We start from the raw sequence: 14,550 nt of genomic DNA, 5'->3' as shown, positions 1-14,550 counted from the left end.
AACAGACCGGAGTACAGAGGGTGACAAGTCAGCCCCACACTGACACAGTAAAATATTTCAGGTTTTTGGTGCATAACAGCAAAAGGTCACTTAAAACTTACTTTATGTTTAACTCTTGGGATAACTAGAAAGCCGCTACTAGAACATCAAAGATTACAACTTAGGGGTCTTGTTCAGAAAGCGGATGCCACTTGAGACGACCTTCCCCTCGCCCAAACATTAACCTTAAGGTCAATGAAATAGGTCCCTGATGTTAAAGCACTATTTTAGGACTAAAATGTTAACAAAAATGTGAAACCTACTTATATACCCAATCTTAATTATTGTGAAACAACCAAGTGGCTTCTGCTTTCTGAACAAGAGCCCTATTTAAGGTTTTACATGCCTTTTGTAGAAAGACCGACCCAAGGGCATATGACGCCCCTAGGCAGGGTGGCACAAAGGGTTTCCCGCTTGAAGGTATTAGTGTTGACTAATTGAAAAATATAGCTTATCTATTAGCTAAATCCCTTCAAATTTAAAGGGTTTGTCATTCTGCCTCGTGCATGAGCAGCTCATTTGTGATTTAGAATAAACACTTCAAGCAGTTTTCTACTTCGAATTCGAACCATATAATAATTAGTTGTCACATGAACTGTTACGAACGACGTCGAGAAAAGAAAAGTCGCATATTTTAATTGCAAAATTCCACTATGCCCTTCTTAAAATAAAGCCACAATAGATGTTTGAAATCAAACGTCGATAGATATATCGACAACTCCGCTAAGTTGGCAACACAAACACGCTGGTCGGCCCGGAATTCACATTAATATTCTTCTTCTGATTCTTCTTTCGGCTGCTCCCGTTAGGGGTTGCCACAGCGGATCATCCAAAATTGTTGTCCGCATGTTGATTTGGCAAAATTTTACATCGGATGCCCTTCCTGACGTAACCCTCCCCATTTATCCAGGCTTAAGACCGGCACGAAAAAACACACTGGTTTGTGCTTCCCTTGTCGTTCAATAAAGTTACATTCAAAACATTAGGAAGTGCACCAACACACCCATCCGTCTAAAATAGTTGCCTGAATACTTTGTTCCGCCTAGTATCTAAACATGGCGGGACCCATGCCTATCTCATCGCTGTTACTTTCGGAACTGAAAGAGGACCCCTTGTACAGGGAAGAAGGTCTTTGTGTGCTGGGAATTTTCGGGAAGAGCACTCTGCAGGCGGACGCCGCAAAAGAACGCTTGGTCGCTTCACTAACGGAGCGGCATGTATTCCCCTTGCTTGGGCCGGAGGATTCTCCTGCTGATGATGGGCTTATTCAGGCTTATTACCAGGCTGAGAACCGGGTCCTGTATCTTATGCTCAACTCTGTGTGCGACGGACAGCAGCTTCTACTAGCATGCGAGGCCCTGGAAGCAGGTTGTGGACATGCTGAAGCACATGAACGTTGGAAGTCGGCCGAAAGACGGCTATGCCTGCGGCTTCTCTACCTCTTTTCGTTGTGCCACATTCTGCTACTTGTCCACCCAAGTTGCGGATTCGATGTCACCTATGACCGACTGTTCCGAGCCCTCGATGCTTTACGCCAGAAGCTGCTGCCTCTGCTACGTGCAGCAATCAAAGACTGTCCGGTGTCCAAGGAATGGCGGCTCAATTGCAGACCCTGCCCGCCTCGCCTTCTCTTCGTCTTTCAGTTGAACGGTGTCTTGCGAGTCAGTGGTGCAGGATCATCTGCACCTGCAGATGTCACAGGGAATAACCCTGAGAAGCCCAAAAAGCACTCCCCGCGGAGGCGACTCCAGCACGCACTTGAAGACCAAATATACCGCATTTTTCGCAAGAGCCGCGTCCTCACCAACCAGAGTATCAACTGTCTCTTCACAGTACCGGCCAACCAGGCCTTCGTGTACGTGCTGCCTGGACCAGAGGAAGACCCGGTGAGCGCTTTATTGGGTCAGCTGCGATCGCAATGTTCCTTAAGAGAGAGCGAGACACTAACGGGCCCCAGACGCTACCAGCAGCTGCGCCATTTAGCTCGCCAACCGTCCTTCAGCGTGGAGAGCAGCCCTGGATCACCAGGCAGCGGTCAGTTGGTGGACTGCACCCTCAGGGAGTTCCTTTGGCAACATATTGATCTTGTTCTGACTAAGAAGGGCTTTGATGACAGCGTTGGTCGCAACCCACAACCCTCTCATTTCGAGCTACCCACTTACAGTAAGTGGGCACAGGTGGCACTGCGGCTCTACCATGTGCTACTGGATGACAAGGATGAAGAACTGGCTGAGCTGGCACACAAAGTTCAGGGGCAGTTAAAGGTGCTGGAAAGTTTTCTGGATGCTGATGCTAAGTTTTCAGAGAATCGGTGCCAGAAAGCCTTACCGCTAGCCCACAGTGCCTATCAGTCCAATTTACCCCACAACTATACTACCACGGTGCATAAAAACCAGTTGTCCCAGGCCCTGCGGATATACAGTCAACATGCCCGTGGGGTGGCTTTCCAGAGGTATGCCATGCAACTTCATGAAGACTGTTACAAGTTTTGGAGTAATGGACACCAGCTCTGCGAAGAACGCAGCCTTACTGACCAGCACTGCGTGCACAAGTTTCACCTTCTTCCCAAGCCAGGTCAGAAAGTGGCGTATCAGCGCACTTCCATCCTGATTATATGTGTGTGTATATAAAAAAAAATATATATATTTTTTTTGTAAGCCTTCCTTGGTAGTGTGGGAGTAAAAGATGTGCATTGATTATTCCCTTAAACTTTATGGAAAGTCTGTTTGGATTGAACTTGTGGTGGCAGGGAGTTACAGAAGTTTAAGGCAATTTGTCTTTTTTTGTATAGTTATACATTTTTCATAAGTAGACAAATATGTAGTAGAAATTACTAGGCTGGCATGTGGTTGGCAATGGTGTTAATTGCCCCATATTGACAAAGAGCAGGTGAAATACCATAGAGACAGAGAGTGGGAGCCATACTGGTTGTCAGAGAATGTACCCAAACATAAGACATCTGAGAAACAAGAGGAGACCATTCAGCCCTTTTAACTCATTTGTCTAATAGCTAAGCTATAACAATATATCATCCAGATACATCTTAAAGGTTGTTAAGGTTTCTGCTTCATTTACATGGATTGGTGGTTTTATTCCAGTTTCCCACACCTCTTTGCATAAGGAAGTGCTTTCTGGCCTCAGTCCTAAATGCACTCACCCTTAATTCTGTTTGGGACTAAGTGGGTATAATTCTCTTGAGTTTGTCAGAGTGCAGCATGTCCTTAAGTCTGATAATGTACTTGGTTGCTCTTCTCTTAACAGCTTCAAGTGCTGCTATGTCTTTTTTGTGCCAGATCTGCATACATTACTCCAGATGCAACTAGTGCATTATGTAGTCCAAGTATAATGTCCCTCAATTTATAGTCAAAAAGCTTTTATGATTTAACCAAACATTTCATTTGCCTTTTTGATTGCTTCTGCACATTGCTTACATGATGAAAATGGTGTGTCAACATGAGCCCCTAAATCCTTTTCAGAGTATGCTTTCTTTAGGGCATTGTCTTCCATCTTGTATTCATAATTGATGTTCTTTTTGCCCACATGTAGCACATCGCACTTATCTACATTAATCTGCATTTTCCAAGTGTTCACCCAGTTTTAACGCTTGTTCAGTTTTTTACCACCACAGTGTCTGCAGTTCCTTCAACTTTCATGTTATCTGCAAATTTCACATATTTACTAACCATATATACCAAAATCAATGTCGGTAACATAAATCAGAAAAAGTAATGGTCCAAGGACAGACCCCTGAAAGACTCTGCTGATAACCTCACTCCACATGGAGCATTCGCCTCTTATCTGTACCCTTTGTATCCTGCTGATTAACCAACTTGAGATCTAGTTTTGTAGGTTACCTCTAATACCTACAGCTTTTAGTTTCAGCATTAATCTTCTGTGTTGGACTGTGTCAAAGGCTTTTTGAAAGCCTAATTAAATGATGTCATATGCTTTGTTTTTGTCAACTGCTATAGTTGCCTGTTCAAAAAAATCTAAAAGATTTGTTTGGTAGAATTTTCCTCTCATTAACCCATATTGGCTGTTATTTAGTTTATTATGTTCATATTGGTACTTTTCTAACTTGTTTCTTATTACAGTTTCCACAATTTTGTTTGGTAAATACTAATGTGAACAAACGGCACAAGTTAAAATTGTAATTACAGTGGGGGACCAGAAAGTGTTCTTACAATTGCAATGATGTAAAGTGACAGGAAGGACTTGTGCAACCAAGGCAACTAACACAGGCCATTAGAAAGAAATATAAAATTTCTGATTGGGACGCATGCATTGTTCACAGAACTCTTCCTTTATTATTTCCTTCATGCATTTGTCACCATACACTTTTGTCCTGCACACTGTCTGCCTATTTTATCCCTTCAATTTTCTTTAATTGCTAAACAAGTATAGCATGTTTTAAAATTCTGTTTGTGCCTTTTTTTTGAAGGAGAAAAGCCAGAGATGGACCATAACCCACCCATTCTCTTCCACAACAGCCGAGGAAGATCAACTAGTGCTTGCAACTGTGGTCGCAAACAAGCGCCAAGGGAAGACCCATTTGATATTAAGGCAGCCAATTATGACTTTTATCAGGTCAGCTGGCTGGGGAAATTCTTTAACTGGTTTTCTTTTAAAAGTTGCACAGGGTTTTAATTTGTAAGAATTTTAAACTTCAAAGTATTTATGCCTTTTTTTTTTTTTTTTTTAACTTATTTGTTACGTCAGAATATTTCACACAAGGTACAATAAATACACAAATAAATGAATGTATTATCAAATGTGACAATAAATAACACAACAATATGTGAACATAAATAATTAACTTTTGGAAAATGTTTTTGTTGCTTATTTATTTATTTATTTATTTATAAACTAATTATTTCTTCATTTATTTGTTTCAGTAGCATCACGCACAATATGAAATACAAAATTAAATGAAAGCTGTCATTTTCACCCATCAAAGTTAGCAAGTACTGTTTCTTGACCTGTGAATTCCTGGTACTCAAAGTGGGGACTGTGTGTGTCCATAATAGATATGAGTGCAGGAAAAACATTGCCCAGAATTACTGTGTGAACTGTCTACTTTAATTCAGGATGCTCGGGAGTATGCTTCTGAAGTATTTGCTTATAAATGTGGCACTTGATGAACGAAGATTTACAGGCATTCTATTGACAATTCACCTGTCAGAACACAGTGCTCACTAGATGCCACAATCTTAGATTTCACACTCGAAAATAACAGTTTTCATTTCTTTTCATGTTGCATGTGGTGTCACTGAAATAAATGAAGAAATAAATACATAAATAATTAAACCACAAAAAGCATATTTTAGTGAGGCATTTAATTATTTGTATTCATACATCATTGTGTTTTTATTGTCATATTTCAAAAAGAATTTATTCATGTGCTTGTTTGTTTATTTAATTTTGTCAAAAATATTCCCCCATAATGTGTTACCTAGCTTAATGTGGTTAACTTATTTTGCCATTGAATTACCAGAGAAGATTTTTTTTCCTTTAAGATTTCGTTATGAACAAATTAAAATTACGATCGTAGATGTTTTCAATCTGTTAAGGCAATGATGCAGTAAACATTGATTGGAAATCACTATAGTGTTTCATATCTGAACTACCCATATAAAGTAACTTTTATCCTATGTTGAAATTTTATTTCTGAATGAGATTTGGCAAATAGGTGCAATTTGCAATGCATCTTAATGTCGTATTTATCCATCCATGCATATTCTGTCCACACATATCTCATTGAGACTTGTGGGTTGTGTGCATAAGTGTGTCTTGTGATAAACTACCACTCTGTGTATTATTGATTCCCATCTTGTGCCAGGAAAAGCTTCAGCAGCTGTAAATCCCAATGAGATTCCTAATTTAATGATATTTAGGATTATGAAAATGAAATTAAGCAGAACACATACATTTAATCAGAAAAGTGAAGTAAGTATTTCACTGTACTCTGTACATGTGACTATAACTTTAAACTGTAACTTAAATTTCTGTTACTACAGTCTTTGCAAAATGTCCTGGAAAATCTGACTGTAGGAACACTTATATGATCATATCAATTTACTATTGCTTTTGTCTTAACAAAAAATCAAAAACACAGTTCACCAATAAAATCACAGAAAAATTAGTTGTGTATTTTGGGTTTATGTGATCAATTTTGTCACATGTACCGAGTACAGTGAACATGTTACTTGCATGTGCTAATAAACATGCAACACATTGCCACTTTCATTGTGTATAGCAACCATAGCACAAAACCTCTGCCTTCCCTACCTGAAATATCTCAGAACACACTTACTGCACTAGCTATTAGTTCAAATTAGTCCAACTAACTGACAGTCATACTAACATTTTGTAATTGTGACCTCTTATTTATATTATACTTAGGCTGTATTATTCTAATAGCAGGTTTTTTTTAAAAAAAAAAAAAAAAGGTACATTTTTGCAGTGTGTGAACACTTTCAAAATGACTATTGTGGTGCTGCAGTAACTGGTTTTGGCAAAAAAGTAAAGATTATGGGTAAATATTTTATGCAAGAATCTGGAACAAATTAGCATCATGCATGGTATGTAATATTTGACTGATGCCTTTATCAAATGTGATGTACTATGCAAATATCTACTGTATGGTATAGCCAGTGTTCAAGTAATGCCTGCTTTAACATTCTGCCCCATAGTGATAAAACAACAGAAACAGAGCCATCGTTTTGGTTCTTGATGTTGGTGGAAAACAGGCATTAGTAGTCTTCTACTGATTCTGTGGTAGTACTATACTGTTTTATGCACAGTGCAGCTGGACTTGAGTTTCCATGCAGGTGTCCCAGTCATCTGAATTATTTTTTTCTTCCCTGTGTGATTGTGTTACAATGGAAGCGTATTAGGGCCATGAAGAAGGAAAAAAAAAATATGGACACCGTGGAAAAAAAAAACGGTGTATGTTGAGAATAAAGTGAACATGTCAATTTTATTTTCAACATACATTTTTTTTTCACTGTGTCCGTATTTGTTTTCCTCCATGGCCCTAATACGCTTTTGTAGTGAGACCAGCATTGACCAGAAAAGCAGGAGACAGAACTGGAGGTAGCTGGGTTAAAAATGCTAAGATTTGCATTGGGTGTGATGAGGATGGATAGGATTAGAAATGAATACATTAGAGGGTCAGCTCAGGTTGGATGGTTGGGATACAAAGTTAGAGAGGCGAGATTGCGTTGGTTTGGACATGTGCAGAGGAGAGATGCTGGGTATATTGGGAGAAGGATGTTAAAGATAGAGCTGTCAGGGAAGAGAAAAAGAGGGAGGCCTAAGAGAAGGTTTATGGATGTGGTGAGAGAAGACACGCAGGTGATGAGTATAACAGAAGAAGATGCAGAGGACAGAAAGATATGGAAGAAGATGATCCGCTGTGGCAACTGGAGCAGCCGAAAAAGAAGAAGACCCTAATATGCTTCTGTGTGTTGCAGTGTGAAGGTTTTTTCCACAATTCTTCAGGTCCTAGTCATTGCATTTTGAATCAACTTAAAATAAAAGATAAATGAAGATTAGAAATAACACAGACAAGCTGTCTCAAAATAATGCTTGGAAACAGTCCCCCTCATAATCTCTATATTTTTCTCTTCACTTAAAAATAGTTAAATAAGTATGCATTGCTATCCTTGTGAGATGGCAAATGTTGTAATACAGCTTACGTTAATAAAACTGACCAACATCTATGTTTAGCATTTATTTATATTTCTCCATATAAAACTGGTAATTAAACAATACATTTTCCTTAGAGGAGATATGTTAACATTAGCCTATGATGTGTGCTGCAGATCATATTATTTGATTTTTAAAAGATGTCTCATGACTTAAGTCATGTCCAGTTTAATGTAAATGTAGAATAAAATATATAGGCAATAAAAAGAAAGATCTTTGTGTATTTTATATGAAATAAGTTTTTATTCTGCGCAGTTTATGAGTGAAAAAATGTGTTTGTTTTTGACAAGTGAAATGTGAACATTTTAAATTTACTGTAATATGTGTTCTGATATGTGCTGTGGCCGTTGTTGCAATAATTCATCTCCAAAAGTCTTTCAGTGCTGGTTAATTCTGTACATTTTTTGATTAGTTTTAATGAAGGTGATCCACACACACTGTAGTGTGTGCCTCTGTAGACCATGCTATATCTTATTTGTCTTTTTTTTTTTTTTTTACTTTTTAGATGTTAGAAGAGAAGTGTTGTTGGAAGCTTGAGCATATACACTTTCCGATATTCCAGTCAAGCACTTTGGATCCAGAGCCTGTTCATAATGAGGTTTCCCCAACTATAGAGCCTGAAGCTGAAGGGGAGCCTGAGAAGATCAAGGACAAAGAAGCTACAGGTCACTCTCCAGGAGAGGGAACTAACCTAAGTTTGGCACTAAGTTTGGGCCAGTCTGCTGACAGCTTAGGACCATATGGAGGGGTTGAGGGTTCAGAAGGTCAAGAGAAGAGACCTGGTTTAGTAGACAGACAGCCTTCCACAGTTGAATATCTTCCAGGCATGATAAACTCAGGGTGCCCAAAAGGACTGCTTCCCAAATTCTCTAGTTGGTCTTTAGTTAAGCTTGGTCCTGCCAAAGCCTACAATTTCCACACTGGTTTGGATCAACCTGGCTTTTTGCCTAATTCTGCTTTTCTTCTGCCATGGGACATAATGATTCGGCGTTCTGAGGAGGACATGGGACAAGCTGAGCAATTTGACAGTGGGCCTTGCTCCTGGCCTGCACCAAATAAGACACTGCAAGGAAAACGTGGAGGCTTAGGCCTGGGAAGAGGGCGTCGCCGTGATGATGTAGCAAGAGCTTTTGTCGGGTTTGAATATGAAGATGGTCGAGGCCGCCGTTTTATGAGCTCAGGGCCTGACAAGGTGATGAAAGTTTTGGGCCCTGGTGGACCCAAAGAGCCAGCTGCTCGTGTCCTTAGCTCCGACATGCCTCTATACATTCCTTCTCCATCTCAAGGCCGTGGTCTTAAGCCACACTACTCACAGCTTGCCCGGCTGTTCATTGTGGTTCCAGATGCACCTTTAGAAGTCGTCCTTACACCACAGGTAGTAAACAAGACAGATTTTGAACTCTAAAAGCTTTTTTCTTTATGTATGAGGTCTGCTTGAAACGTTTAGAGATTACACCAGTCTTTTTTTTTTTTTTTTTCCTACTATACGCTTCTTTCGGCACTCCTAAAACCTTTGGAAGAAATGTAGAATCAGATTTTTTTACATTGTCTTAAAGAGAGTGGTCATAGGTGTTATCACCTTTCTATCATATGAAAATTTCCTTAACTGAAAATTATTTTGGAGTTTAGGAAATGCCACATCAGCTGAAGGCTGCTGCCCTTCTGTTGTCCTTCTTACTGCTCCTTATGCCTTTTATTTCTTTGCTGTATGGTCGAAGAAACATCATTTGGAGCTACATGGCAAAATGGGGTTTAAACCATTGGGCATGATAACTCAAGGACTATACACAAATTAGTTGTGCTCTTGGAGTGTAGTCACACACATATGAAGTACACGTAGTCTCAAAACTTTTTACTCAGTCCTCATAATAGATTTATCGCTTTTGGAGAGTTTGTAACGGTTGTTTATTTATTGGCTAATTATTATTGTAGGTACTGTATTGGCAATGCTCTAAATTGTCAAGTAGTATTTCCCTTGTTAGTGGTCTGACAAAGCATATATCGATATATATGGTTCAGTATATCTGACATGTTGTGTAAGGAAATAAGGGTAAAATATACTTCCACAAATGATTTGAATATATTTACGTACAGCCATTTATCATGAATCTCCAGGAAGCCACTGTTCTGTATCCATGATGTTGACTTCACTTTAATGAATCAATTATTTTCTCAGTGATGATGTGAGGAAAGGGAATCCCAACAGGTAACAATGCTTTGCAAAAGTATTCAGTTTTCTTTACTGAATAACATGAAATTTGTTTCTCTGTGATATTTATTTCAAAGTGCTAAAAGTCATTTTTTTGCTCATATATTTAATTTTAGAAAAAAAAAATTAAGAAGTGGGAAAAGGGATTATACTGTTTTCATAAATCTGAAATGTCCATATTAGAGAGCAGCAATAACAACTAAGTATTTTAGAGTTAGAATGTAGCAGATTTGCTCCAGATTGTTCAAGTTAGTCAATCACACTTACGCACCACAGTTTTTTTAGATACGTAGTGTCCAAATCATAGAGAGCAGGGTTTTGAACAGACTGTTGTAGGATTTTCAAATATTTGTCCTTCAGAGTTACCTTGAGCTTATGTTAGAGGTCACTGTCCTACCGAAAGATTAACTTTCACCCAAGCTTCATTTTTCAGCATGCTAAAACAGATTCTTTTACAGTATTCACTTATATTTTCAACCATCCATTCTTTCTTCTGTTGTATACTGATGGCCAGTGTCTCCTGATTAAAGGAGCTTAATATTTTCACCTCCTCCACCATAATTTACTGTAGGCATGGTATGAACAGTGTTACATTTGTGCTCCATACATCTCTTTGGACTGTGGCAAACATTTTGGTCTTGTTTGATCTTGCAGCTAGGTATAGAAGTATTTGGACAGTGATACAATTTTCATAATTTTGGTTTTGTGTGCCACCACAATGGATTTGAAATGAAGAGATCAAGATGTGATTGAAATGTAGACTTTCAGCTTTAATTTAAGGCATTTAACAAAAACATTGTAGGAGCTATTTATAAAGGACAGTCAATTTTTATACATGGTCCCCTCAGAAGTGTTTGAAGAAACTAATGTAATCATAAATATTGCAATCATTTTCAATATTTGGTTGAACATCCCTTGTAGTCAATGACTGCTTGAAGTCTGGAACCCATGGTCTTCTCCAAGTGCTGGGTTTCCATCCTACTGATGCTTTGCCAGGCCTTCACTGCAACAGTCTCCAGTTGCTGCTTGCTCGTTGGACTTTCTGCCTTCAGTTTTGTTTTCAGCAATTGAAATGCATGTCCAGTTGGGTTGAGGTCAGCTAATTGACTTGGTCATTGAAGAATATTCTATTTGTTTGCCTTGAAAAACACTTGGTTTGCCTTTGCAGTATATTTTGGCTAATTGTCAATCTGTAGTGTGAAGTGTTGTCAGTTTTGCATCATTTGTCTGAATATAAGCAGACTGTACAATCCTGTATACTTCAGAAATCATCCTGCAACTATTGTCAGCAGTCATATCATCAATAAAAACCAGTGACCTACTTTCGTAGGCAGTCACGCATGCCCATGCCATTCCACTGCCTCCACCATTTTTCAGAAAAGATGTGGTATGCTACAGATCATGAACCGTTTCTTCTCCATACTCTTCTCTATACATCATTCTGGTACATATTGATCTTAATTTTATTTATCCGAAGAAAACTGTTCTAAAACTGGACTGTTTTAAAATAATTTCTGGCAAAGTCTAATCTGGCCTTCCTATGCTTGTGGATTACCAATGCTTTGCACCTTGTGGTATACCCTCTGTATTTACCTTAATGAAGTCTTCTCTTGATTGTAGACTTTGGCAATGAAAGGCCTACTTCTCAGAGTGTTTTCTTGGTTTGGCTAAATGTTGTGTAGGGCTTTTTCTTCACCAAGGAAAGAATTCTGCGAACATTGAGCACAGTTGTCTTCCGTAGCTGACCAGGCCTTATGGTGTTGCTGAGATCACCAGTTCCTTCTCTTTAAGAATATGTCAGCAACACTTCAATCATGTAATTATGCCTTCATTTCAAATACATTGTGGTGGCATGTATACAGCCAAAATTATGAAAATTGTGTCACTGTCCAAATACTTACAGATCTAACTGTATATCCTTTTTCCACATATCAGCTGGGTCACTGTCATGCTTTTGTCAAACTCCAGACATGCTTTCACATGTTTCTGTTTAAGTAATGGCTTCTTTTGTGCCACCCTCCCATGCAGAGCCCTTGATATGTTTGATTGGTGCACCTTTACACCGGGTCTCTGCTATTGAATTCTGTTGCTTGTCTAAGGTGATTGTCTCTCTGTGTCTTCTGTCATTATCTCCTACTTGTTTGTAACAAAGGTTTTGAGGGATTACTTTTTCCAAGATAATGTCTCTGCTTTTTAAATATTGAACCAACAGTACTGACTGGGATATTAAAATATTTGGATAATATTTTTTACTCTTTTTCTAAATTATACATTTTGTTATTTTATGTCTAATGTCTTTTGCTTGCACTTTAATTGTCTTTTTCACAGTTGTCCTTCAGATACACAACCTAAATAATGATTCTTTTAGTTTGTGGGTTTTACTCTGAAAATGTGACCGTTATTATAATGGTTCACTAGGAAGGCCAATTGTTTAGGCAGTTTTTTCTAAGCTGTGTAAACTTCTGCAACAGTGATTGAATGCTTGTGCAAAACCCTTTGAAATAGAGGTAGTCATGCAAAAAGCAAGTTGATATTTTTCTTAGGATTTTTTTCTAACATAAAACAAGGTCATATCAGAAACAATTTTAAGTTTCAGTGCTTTAAAATACAAATTATCACAGAGGACAAAATATTGGTGCTGAATTTGTTATTAAGTAAAATTAAAGAATTGGTAAAGAGACTGAATAATTTTGATAGATAATGTATTTCAGAATTGTTAAGATGTCAGAGTCGTGTTTAAAGTTCAAGAAAAATCTCCTCATACATCAATAATTATGGACTGTAGATATAATGTATTCTGTAATTTTAGGTGTATTTTAATTCTCTTTTCTCTAATGCAGGTCCAGCCAGGGCCACCTCCATGTCCTGTGTTTCATCCTGAACAGCCAGAGATCATCTTGCCCCCAGATGGTCTGTGGGTCCTACGATTCCCTTATGCCTATGTAACAGATCGTGGCCCATGCTACCCTCCAAAAGAGAGTCAACCTTTGTCCAGCTATCGGGTCTTGAAGGGCATATTACGAGCCAACACCAGCAGCACACCACCACAGTGAGCACCTAACAGAACAGGAGAGACAGAGCCTTTTCTTACCAGGATTAATGTGTGTTGCTAACTGAATGACACAAAGATAACAATTTATACTTGATGCAGATAGCACCAGCTAACCACTTTTGAGGAAGAATGTTTTGCACTTGACTAGTTCTAGCCTCATGAGTTGGCTTTGGTTTTCACCTTTCTTTGAAGTGTACTAGTAAGTGCTGACTCTGTTTTCCTCACATTTGTTTGCATATCTGAAGTTCCAGTTATAAACTGGCATATAGAGTCCTCTAAAACAACAGGAGAGGAGACAAATTGTTTGATATAGTGTAGATAGGTGAATTAAGCTCTGAATGATGTAATACTATGTTATTGAATCTTTAAAGACCAGCTACTGTTCAAAAGAAAGAAGTGAACCTCTTACAAATTAATTGAGTAATGGCAACACACCACATTTATAGGAGGTATGCATGACTTATGAAGGCAGGTACTTCTAATTTGTGCTCTTTAGAAAGAAAGTCAGATCAAATAAAGGTTCCAGTTTACACATTTATCATAGAATGGTTGATAAATTGAGATTGAAAGAGAGAATAAGACAGCAATGTGCTCACTTAATGACCATTCAAGAGTTTGCTGTTAAAGTGCAAGTGATATAAACCAAAATTTACCTTGTTTAATGTGTGTTTGTCATGCATTATATTAAATTGTAGTAGTCTACCTACTGTTTAAAAATTGGGGAAATTGGCTATTTTGGAAGTAGTGTAAGGATTTATGAATGGGAGTTTTCAGGACTGAAGTTGGTAAAGCCTGTTCTTGGGGTCATGAAAAAGCTTATGGATCTTGTCAAACATTACATTTATATGTCAGCAAATGTGTGTGCCATGGTTTTTGGCTGAATGCAAGACATTTTGAAATATTCCACTTCTGTTTATTTGGAATATTAGAGGCACTAAATAAACATATATGGTGCTGTTGCTTCTGTTTTTTGCCAGTGGTTTCTTTTCTTTGGTGTCACAGGCAGTACAATTTGACTTGTATGTAGATCTTGCGTAACATAATGCCAAGTACTGCTTGTTGTCATTAACCTCTTGCTGTGTTAATGTCACAATACTATTTTATAGTTTGTAGCTTTGTAATAAAGCATTTTCAGGCATTATAAATAGATTTGTGTTTTACTACTTAGAAGAAATACTGTATATCTGGTTCAGTTACATTTTAGATGCAAAGCATCATTCAGTGAGATTGTCTTAAAATATTAAGAGAGAGAGGAAATTGCTAACTCTAGTACCCAGAGTTAAAATCTAAACCTTTCCTATCCTTGGTTAATCCTACACCTCTGTCTGTGTTCCTCATATCACCTAAGCAGTTGAACTTCTCAGCTTTCTCCCAAAACAACATCATTGAGGATACCTAAACTTACACTTGTTATATCAGTGTTCTACATACCTCTCTTTACAGGTGTACAGTTTTTATGCCCCTAATTGTGACAACAAAATTGCCATGCACCCACCTCTTACTTATTTCTTGCCCCTTCCCTTACAACCATCACCTTGAT

The 14,550-nt window shown here is 38.2% G+C and overlaps 1 protein-coding gene across 1 annotated transcript; it reads left to right on the top strand.

Moving 5' to 3' along the window:
- The first annotated feature begins 1,062 nt into the window (after nucleotides 1–1,062).
- On the top strand, nucleotides 1,063–13,970 carry smg8 (SMG8 nonsense mediated mRNA decay factor). The gene is made up of 4 exons (XM_039756867.1): nucleotides 1,063–2,613; nucleotides 4,481–4,626; nucleotides 8,255–9,124; nucleotides 12,799–13,970. Exons 1-4 carry the CDS (start codon nucleotides 1,095–1,097, stop codon nucleotides 13,009–13,011), a joined length of 2,748 nt encoding a protein of 915 aa, XP_039612801.1. The 5' UTR covers nucleotides 1,063–1,094; the 3' UTR covers nucleotides 13,012–13,970.
- The last annotated feature ends 580 nt before the right edge of the window (nucleotides 13,971–14,550 follow it).

The sequence above is a fragment of the Polypterus senegalus genome, chromosome 6, assembly GCF_016835505.1.
Source record: "Polypterus senegalus isolate Bchr_013 chromosome 6, ASM1683550v1, whole genome shotgun sequence".
NCBI classification, from domain to species: Eukaryota; Metazoa; Chordata; class Cladistia; order Polypteriformes; family Polypteridae; genus Polypterus; species Polypterus senegalus.
The sequence above is the reverse complement of the archived record's forward strand: the minus strand, read 5'-3'. Positions and strand labels throughout refer to the sequence as shown.

Excerpts from the sequence above, each read along its gene's own strand:
- smg8 (XM_039756867.1), top strand. The coding sequence starts at position 1,095 with ATGGCGGGACCCATGCCTATCTCATCGCTGTTACTTTCGGAACTGAAA. Across the intron at positions 2,614-4,480 it reads TCACCTTCTTCCCAAGCCAG|GAGAAAAGCCAGAGATGGAC; the intron begins GTCAGAAAGTGG and ends TTTTTTTTGAAG. Across the intron at positions 9,125-12,798 it reads AAGTCGTCCTTACACCACAG|GTCCAGCCAGGGCCACCTCC; the intron begins GTAGTAAACAAG and ends TCTCTAATGCAG.